Raw genomic sequence first — 9,514 nt, 5'->3', positions numbered from 1 at the left:
GTTGGTGATTGGACCATTGGATAAGTAAGGTTAGGTCACAGTTCATCTAGAATCCAGAACTCAAATATAGATGTTCTTAGACCTGATTACTGCCTAAACCCACGTCTTAAAACCCAGACAGTAATCTATGCACTGTACTATCTCTTTTGGCAACTATAGCAACAAAAATACAAGGGATATATTAATGTGTTCATAGACAATGAATAATCCAAAATCAGTAAATAAGTAATAACCCACTTATATCAACTGTGTGTTCATGTGTCTGTGTGCGAGACAGGTGAGAGGACTGTGATGTCCCCCCAGTCACTGCGTGCACATGTCGGAGAAACAATTAATGTGACTTGCCCAGCCCGTGATTCTGGGCTGGGAACCAGAAAGTTTGTCTGTAAGGAACCATGCGGTCCGAATGGCTTCACCATCATGTCTGATCAGCCATTGTATGGGAGATACACAGTGGAGAACTCAGAAACAGGAGAGTTCATTGTGACCATCAGTAAACTGCAGAAGTCAGATGCTGGGACGTACCGGTGTGGAGTGGGCGGCTCTATGTATCATGATGTGGATGTCACAGTTGTGGGCGGTAAGATTAAAAACAAAAGTACATTAAGTATATTAAAACAGATTCATTTATTGATTGATTAATTGATTGATTGATTGATTGTTTGTACAGACCCTTGTTCCCTTTATCCAATTTCACGATCTTGCCAGATGCCAGGTTCTGGGGACCCTCTATTGATTTCAACTATAACAAAAGTAAACAATAACAACTTAATCCTAACCCTTACCCTAACCCTACTCTAACCAAAAATGCTTTCAAAATTAGTTTTACCAAGATGTTTTATCAGAAATAGTTTTACCAGTATATTTTATAAAAAGCAAATGTGCAATGGTTTTTAGTAGTGTTGCCTCTGTCTTTCACCCTTTTCCCAACATGTCCCCAGTACAACAGGGTTCTTTCAGTCAGCTATCTCCCTAAATTAGCAAAAACAAGTACTCACATTCTCTCTCTCTCTCTCTCTCTTTCTCTCTCTCTCTCTCTCTCTCTCTCTCACACACACACACACGCACACACACGTAGTCACTGCAAAGTTTAACAAAGATGGTAAGAGATAAGAGCCAGACATGCTATTCCCCAGAAACAGAGCTGTACCATGAGGAACAGGATGTATGACCATATAAGGTGATCTGTGAGGAAGTAACAAAGGCATTTGTTTTTGCAGAGCAAAAAAGAGACACAAAACTGGTCAGAACATTCCTTTTTCTTTTTAAGAATGAGATATGTGATGTAAATTCATGATACCATTCATGACAGTAGGCACGAGAGGACAGGACATTAGTATTCTAATGTGGAGAAGCTGGCTGAGGAAATTAATGTCCGGGGGCCATGTCTCCCATCTCTGCCCTGGCACATCAAAGCTTGTTCAGTGAAAATGAAAAGGAGGCCCTTCAACAGGCAACATCTCCGTAATGGTCCTCAGAGATACTCTTTGAAGCTTTTTAGTCAAATTTGGACCATTTGAGTCAGTAGCTCCAGCTGTAGTGCTGGTCAAGGTGTAGATTTCAGCTGCAGGTGCTCTCTTTAAATAACTGGTAAAAATACAAGGACAAACACAATGTCATCATTCAGTTATGTATCAACACAAAGTCCTCTACCTGACCCCAGGGACCATGCTTCATTAGTGTTAATTATAGAGCCTTTACACAATCTGTTGGATGACTGGTTAAAAGCAACATTTACCTCTCTCTGTCTGCTGTGACTGTGGGGCATTTTTGTGGGATATGAAGACCCCAGTTTGCATTAGTCAATAATGAACATCTATATATTTTCCCCAATTTTTTTTTACTCCATTTTTCATTCTTTACAGGCTATGAAATAAAAACCTCCTGTTTATGGTTATCAGTGTCTGAAGGATGAGTTTAAATGGCTTCCTGTTGCAACAGTGGGCATACACCAGCATAGTGTATGATTGTATCTCAAGCTGTTACTACACCACACTACTCTCAGCCATCAGCATTTGGCAAAAACCTTGTCCGTGCAGAACCTCCATGTGTTTCTCTTCAATTTTTTTCCACAACTTTTCACTCCTCTGCACAACATGACTGGTACAGGCCATGAGTTAAAAACCTCCTGTTCATAGTTCCTTCCTGGCGTGGCAGATGGGAAGAGGTTTATTGGGCTTCTCTGTCGTGCCCATTATCACCATCACTCCTACTACAGTACCCATCATTATGCAAAAGCCTGGCATCATGCCACTTATTGGACTGGGAGGACAGGTACAGATTAACATGGACTGGTTCCTCCCAAACAGGCCTAGCCAGCAATGTTGAATAATAATCATCTCCTAAACAGCCTAAGTGGGAGGCTTACGCTTCACCCATACAGTCACTATGCTCTTCATCAACACTGTCACCTTCTATATCAATACATCATCATGTTGTGTCCCTGAGATAAAAGTCAGTATAACTTTTAGGAGTAGTTACATATACTGAGAAGCTATGCCCTCTCTTGGAAACTTTTTAAAATATGCACAGTATATTTTTTTATATTGTTACTTTTTTATTTCTTTGAGTCTATAATCAATAAATTAAAAAAAGTGCTTATACTTTCATACTTCACAAATATTTCTCTCTCTCTCTCTCTCTCTCTCTCTCTCTCTCTCTCTCTCTCTCTCACTCACTCTCTTTCTTTCATTCTAACAGGAAACGATATTGACTTGCAAAAGGCGTGGAAGGTATACATGAGAGTAACTGATGATTATCTGAGATTTCAGACCAGTGACCAATGAACTGTCATTAATAGGACAAAATAACTTTTTTTTTTAACTTCAGTGCAATATTTTGAAATAACCTGGCAGGATGAATACAGATATACTGAACAGATTTATAATGTGGTGACACGCTTGGATTAAGTGATTTTATATTTTATGTTAAAATGCAGGAAAGTTACAGCAAAGATCACGGTGTGACATTTCTGGAATGGTTACGAAATATCTCATCATTCACTGTGCTGCCAGAGGATGTGAGTTACAGTGAAGGAATTGCCTATCTATCTATCTATCTATCTATCTATCTATCTATCTATCTATCTATCTATCTATCTATCTATCTATCTATCTATCTATCTATCTATCTATCTATCTCCCCAACTCTTGGAGTGCTGTCCCATTTTGTTCTATGTGCTCACATGGATGTCTTAAAGTTCTCATGTAATATACTACACTCTCTGCTGTGTTTCCCCCTCATTGTTATTCACATTTCAATTAAAATGACAAGAATAAAGTCCCATTTACAGGAAATACTATTACTATGATAATAATGTAAAAAGGTGTAGAAATGTTCCATTGCAAAGTTGAATTCAATTTATCTATTAACTATTCATAACTTTTTTTTAAACAGCAGGTAAAAGCTCAACTGGATGAGGTGTTAAATACACTGGAGAGAAAATCTGATAAATCCAGTGAATCAGAAATTCCGGCAACACGGGTAAACACAGTCCTGAACATTTCTGAGACACTGGTCTCTTTAGTGGTGAAACCAACAAAGACAGTAGAGCTCCTCAACTTCACCTCCAACACCACTGGTACATAATGTCTTTACCCTGACATCATACACACAGTCCTCTCTATCAGATATGTTTACCTATGCATGGATGGAGTCCTCCATGTCAAATACACTCAAAACAGATCAGTGTTCCTCCAGTTCTGGACTTACATAAACCCTGTTTTAGACCAACTTGCCTAAATGGTGCAAGACAATAAAAACCTAACTGTGTATCTGTAGCTTAATACTTCCTGTTCAGTTAGGAACGCAGGCAATGGACTCAAATGTCTCCAGATGTGTTTTAACAGGAACAATAATACTCTTAATGGATGGAAGAACAGCACTTATATGTGCATACCCTTCATGTCTTCTGATTGATGTGATGTGGAACTGTCTGTTTAAATTCATGTTGTCTGTCTGTCAGAGGTCAAAGTCTACACTATTGGACCAAACGCCACTTTAGAAAGCATCACTCGACTGAATAATACTGCCGCTCTCCTGGATATCGACATCATCAGTATCGCCAAGAACAACAAGGGTAAGTTTAAAATCTGAACTCAAAATAACAGTCCGTGCTATGCAGAAATTATGATGGTTGGCCTTGATGTGTGTTTGTTAAGTTTGACTAAATGTTAAGGACTCAACATTAAACACACTGAATAACAGAACGTACTGTGGTGATAAATTTTTGGTAGTTTGGATTTAAAATGTTCTTTATCTGAAACTCAGGACATGCATCTGTGGCCTTCATGACATATGACAACATGTCAGAAATACTGAAGCCCACCTTCTTCCCCTCAAAGAAAGACACAGTCAACACTATGATGTCCACAGTAGTCTCAGCCTCTCTGCCCAAAACCACCAACAAAACGCTTACTAATCCAGTTAACTTCACCCTAAAGCACATCAGAGTAAGCATTTTAACTTCTTGAATGGATATATGGAAGGAAACAGATGGATCGTTACATGATAACAGCATTATGTATGATAAATGAGAAAATAAATAAATACTTCATATTAGCAATAGTAACATATGCCACAATAAGCATAATTACAAATCAATAAAAAACATGTGATTTACATATGAATGTACATTTAGACATGTGAGAAGGAGGCACTTGCGTAGTAAGACAGAAACACACAAGCATTCCATTTCCTTTTATTGGATTTTACACTTAAAGTTTACACATGTTCCACCTCCACTGACCAGGAGATGGATCCTACAGGAACCCTTTACTGTGTCTACTGGGACAAAACTGAATGGAGCACAAATGGCTGTGTGAGAATCAGGGAGGAAAATTCCAACGATACAATCTGTTCCTGCACACACTTGTCTACCTTTGCTCTCCTCATGCAAACTGAAAACTTACCTGAGGTAAGGGAACACAGGTACTTTATCATGTAGATAAAAGTAAAATATAGTACAGAATGAGGAAGTAATGGCATTTGAATAAACATGTTACTTTGTGTCATGATTAATGTGTGGAGTGATGTTAGCACCACAGCATTTTTGTGGGAGAAAGTGTCAATAGTTGACGTAGTTGCGATGTCATTCTCTGTCCATTAGTGGCCGCTATTTTTCCCATCTTGGTTCTAAATTTTATTTTCATCAAGATTTCATGGATTTATCTCATTCATAAAAGTGACCAACATGGTCATATTTCCAAAGTCACAATATAGCTTATGTGATATTTCATAAGGAATGATAGATAGACAGTTCATGATGATTTTTTTTTTAAAGTTTTTATTACGTTAGTATGTACGTTTTCTTGTGAAATCTGTTTGTAGTAATGTAACATACATATATATATATATATATATATATATATATATATATGTATATATATATATATATATATATATTCAGTGGCCACAGATGCAGCTGTTCATGGATGCAGCACTTCATTCACAATGATAAATGACTTCTAGTGATTCAGGTAACCATGGCTTTGTAGATAAAACAGAGAGATACCGTATCATGGGATGCAGATTCTGATCAGTTGTACATAATGAGAAAAATGACTGACTTGACTCACTGTTGCTGTGACATTATTGTCAGTTGAACATCTCAGTCAGTCACCCTGCTGGGCTGTTCACCCACAACAGTGGACAGGATTTATTTAGAAATGTGTGTCAAACAAAAAATACCCTCTGAGCAATTCTGGGGATAAAGGTGGCTCTTCAAACCTCAGAGTTTAAAGATGAATGCAAAGAATAGTTCAGTCTAGCACGAGGATGACAAGCACGTGAATTATAGTGCAGAATCACTCTGGAGTGCAGAGCGGTATCTCAGAATATAGAAAACTTTTTGACCCCTGTCAGAGATAGGCTTTAGCAAAATATGACCCCACCAGATTCTATTACCATTACCACCAACATTAACCAGCAGAGTAGAAAAACATCATCCCAGTGAATCCTGGTTCTTGGTGCATCAAGCTGTGAACAGAGTGGTTTAATAGTGAGGGGAATGATTTCATGAGATCTGTGAGGTCATTTTGAAACAGATACTGGTACACTTAAATGCCACAGCTTACCATAATATTAGAACAGGCCCAGTGCATGTTTCATATTCACAGTTTATCCTTTACCACCTGGATGCGTTGGATAGGCAGAGAGTTCACTTTTCTTTAGACCTTTTTCAGTGTGAATGTGGAGTCCATTATAGCAGCATGGACCATTATTCCACTGAAACCTTTCTAGCAACTTGTAGGATCAAAGGTCTGAAGAGTTGAGAAAAAGCTCATCTAACTCTGTTCAACCTCAACCACTTGTTGTTTTTCAGCGGAGTCATCGCTTGGAGCTGCTGAACACCATTGCTTTTGCAGTAGGACTGACATTCCTGTTCTTGGCTATTTTGACCTTCGTCCTGTTTCGTAAGAACTCGAGAGTGAGCAGCGTACTTCGACTGAACCTCTGCATCTGTCTGCTGCTAGCACAACTCCTCTTCCTGCTTACTCAACGTTTTCTGGCTGGCAGCAGTTACAAGGTGTTGTTAATGGCATATCACCCATCATCAGTTTACTTATTAATGAAATGAATTAATATGAATTAATGAATTAATGAAATGGTAACAGTGGTATACTTGAAAAATAGCATGATAATAAGTTACTTTATCAAAGTCATGAGGATGCGTTATGATGATGATGATCATGATGATGAGAACTAACATATTTCTTTCTCTAACATCTCGCCTTCTGCTCAGGGAGCATGTGCTGTGTTTGCGGGAATATTGCACTTCTTTCTTCTCTCTGCATTTGTGTGGATGTTCCTTGAGGCCATAACACTCTTCATCTCAGTGAAGAACCTATCAAAGATCAGATCCAGGTGGAGGGAGGTGCTTCACTGGAAATACCAACTTGTGATTGGTTATGTGGTCCCCACTCTTGTGGTTGGTGTATCTGTGGCTGTTCAGCGTGACGGTTATGACAGTGAGAGGTGAGTACAGACAGAGCATTGTGTTCTATCCACCATCGATTAAATTCTTCAAATGATCTTAAAGTTTCTCAGTTAACAAGAACATGACAGTAATTGCACATTACTGAGGAATTAGAAATCAAAGTGTGATAGACAGGATGAAGCATTCAATTTTAAAGTGCTGTGTTGGTCAGTAACAAACAATAACAAAACATTTGGTGTAAATTTGGTGTAATGTTTTACACTGTATGATTGGTGATGGATACTCTTCTCTTCTGTGTAGGTGCTGGATTAATTTGGGGACGAGCTTTGTCTGGAGTTTCTTGGGTCCTGTTTGCTTCATTCTTGCAGTGTGTATCCTTTAGTGATCCTATTCTGTGTTGCTCAGATACACTTACCTATTATACTGTGAATATACTAATACAGAAGGTGATGGGAGTTCCCTAGGTCCTGAACAGGTTTAAAGTAAAGTAATGTACTTAAACCAGTTTTAGAATCAGCAATTGATTCTAAAATTTTAATTTGCTCTCACCTGTCCAGATGAATTTGATCCTCTTCATCACCATCATTATCACTCTTCAGTGTACACTGATGCACCTGAGCGGTGATGTCTCACAGATCAAAAACAGCAGGTAACACAGAGAGACCCACAACACACGCCTTCACATAAACATCTACATTTTTCTACCACTCCATCATTAATGTCATTAATGCACCTGCAAACAAACTGACACTCTTTAGGACTATGGTGTTCAAAGCACTGGCCCAGTTTTTTATACTGGGTTGCCCCTGGATACTGGGGTTCTTCACACAGTTCAGTAAGGCGCTGGAGATCATCTTCCTTCTCCTCACTTCTCAGCAAGGCACCTTCATCTTCCTGGTCCACTGTGTCCTCAGTGAAGAGGTAAAGCAGAGTCAGCTTCAGAAACCTTTGAATTTTTTTAGCATGCATATGTTTCCAGATGTTCTGTGATCTGCATCAATGAACTCTGGTCATGATATCAACACCCCCCCACACACCCATCCCAACCCCTGTCCTTTTACATTCACTTTCAGGTCAGAAAGCAGTACAAAAAGTTGTGGTACACCCTCTGCCCTCACCATGAGACCAAGGAACAGATGACAGAGGTGAGTGACATTAGCTGCCACCAGTCAGATTCAAGTTTCACATTTTCTGACGTGAGTGAGATGCAGTGTGTCTTGGTTTAGGACACGACTTGGACTTGAACTTGAAATAAAGTACTTAGGGAAGTCTTGAGCTGCTGTCTTTTTTCTTTTTCGTTGTTTTTGCTCCACCAATTCACTGCACAGCATTTAAACACAATAAGAAATGGAATGTTGGAAACAATTCTGCTGGTTGGATATCTCCAAAGGGTCCGTTTAGCACCTGTTATCAGTGTTAATGCTAATGTTACAATTAAAGATCAAAGTATATATAAAATAACCACTTTCCTACTACTCTGTCACCATTAATTTGGCCTTTGCGTGTGTGTGTGTGTGTGTGTGTGTGTGTGTGCGTGCGTGCGTGTGTGTGTGTGTGTGTGTGTGTTCTGCAGAACATGAGGACTGTCCACAGTAACGTTTACAGTACTGATCCTAGTGCTGACCTGGAGAAAAAGGATTAGCAGAGGAGAGGAGAGGAGAGGAGAGGAGAGGAAAGGAGAGGAGAGGAGAGGAGAGGAGAGGAGTGGAGAGAAGAGAAGAGGTGTCTACAAACAGTTTAGTTCCTGATTTCATCTTTTAGCCCCTAATTCATTGTTTGCGATATATTTAGGAGAACAACCCATGGGCATTTCTGTACTAATTAGAGCAGTTTTTCTCAACCCAGATCTTAACAAACATTCTCATATTTAATTGTCTGCAGTTCTGTACTGTGTTCTCTCACACAAAAACTGGATCCCTTGTCAGTTGGTGTCCTCTGACTCTCATAGGACATAATGTTGAACAGTGTGACACAGAGAACTCACTAGGAATGAACGCACCACTTTACCTGTTATTTCTGGACATTATGGGTGACTTTCATAAATTACAGAGCAATTCCTGAATTCTGCACTTGACAGAAAATGGCAAATCTCAGCCCTTTAACAGTTAGTGGAATTTGAGTCACTGCTATAGATTTAGCCTCACCGTCACATGCTATAAACTGAGCCTCATTCTCACGCGTGATGCAATAGCGGCCAATAGGAAGTGGTTTATGAATATAAGGGAGCAGAATGAGGATAAAAGACCGTGACTAATAAAGCTGGTCATTCTCTCTCATGTCTTCTCAGAGGATGCCACTATGCACTGATGCTGCTTTACATTCTGCCTTTTGTATTTAGCAGTGCTAATGTCGACAGGTGATCGTTTTGCCCTGTCTGAATCTATGCTAAATAACATGTTTAGCTTTAAGGCAAACTACCATGTATGTGATGTAGTTGTGATACATGGTTATTTTCATGAAGTTTAATACCGTACATTTCTGAGTGATCACCACGGCCCGGTTGTTCAGAAGTAATCTGATTGGATTTCGGCTGTCGGATTGGATCAAATCTTGAAAATGCGTTGTTCAAAAGAAAAA

The 9,514-nt window shown here is 39.2% G+C and overlaps 1 protein-coding gene across 1 annotated transcript; it reads left to right on the top strand.

Moving 5' to 3' along the window:
• Nucleotides 1-420: 420 nt before the first annotated feature.
• LOC115815905 (adhesion G protein-coupled receptor E3-like) lies at nt 421-8,181 on the top strand. The gene is made up of 12 exons (XM_030778874.1): nt 421-580; nt 3,527-3,580; nt 3,965-4,078; nt 4,270-4,451; nt 4,751-4,915; nt 6,323-6,526; nt 6,743-6,975; nt 7,238-7,304; nt 7,495-7,586; nt 7,696-7,858; nt 8,011-8,082; nt 8,164-8,181. Exons 1-12 carry the CDS (start codon nt 421-423, stop codon nt 8,179-8,181), a joined length of 1,524 nt encoding a protein of 507 aa, XP_030634734.1.
• The last annotated feature ends 1,333 nt before the right edge of the window (nt 8,182-9,514 follow it).

Source organism: Chanos chanos, chromosome 7 (assembly GCF_902362185.1).
Source record: "Chanos chanos chromosome 7, fChaCha1.1, whole genome shotgun sequence".
NCBI classification, from domain to species: domain Eukaryota; kingdom Metazoa; phylum Chordata; class Actinopteri; order Gonorynchiformes; family Chanidae; genus Chanos; species Chanos chanos.
The sequence above is the reverse complement of the archived record's forward strand: the minus strand, read 5'-3'. Positions and strand labels throughout refer to the sequence as shown.

What these genes read in the sequence shown, in the direction of transcription:
- LOC115815905 (XM_030778874.1), top strand. Translation starts at nt 421, where the DNA reads ATGTCTGATCAGCCATTGTATGGGAGATACACAGTGGAGAACTCAGAA. An exon ending in CTTCACCTCCAACACCACTG is followed by an intron (nt 3,581 to 3,964) that starts GTACATAATGTC and finishes TCTGTCTGTCAG; the next exon opens with AGGTCAAAGTCTACACTATT. An exon ending in GACGGTTATGACAGTGAGAG is followed by an intron (nt 6,976 to 7,237) that starts GTGAGTACAGAC and finishes TCTTCTGTGTAG; the next exon opens with GTGCTGGATTAATTTGGGGA.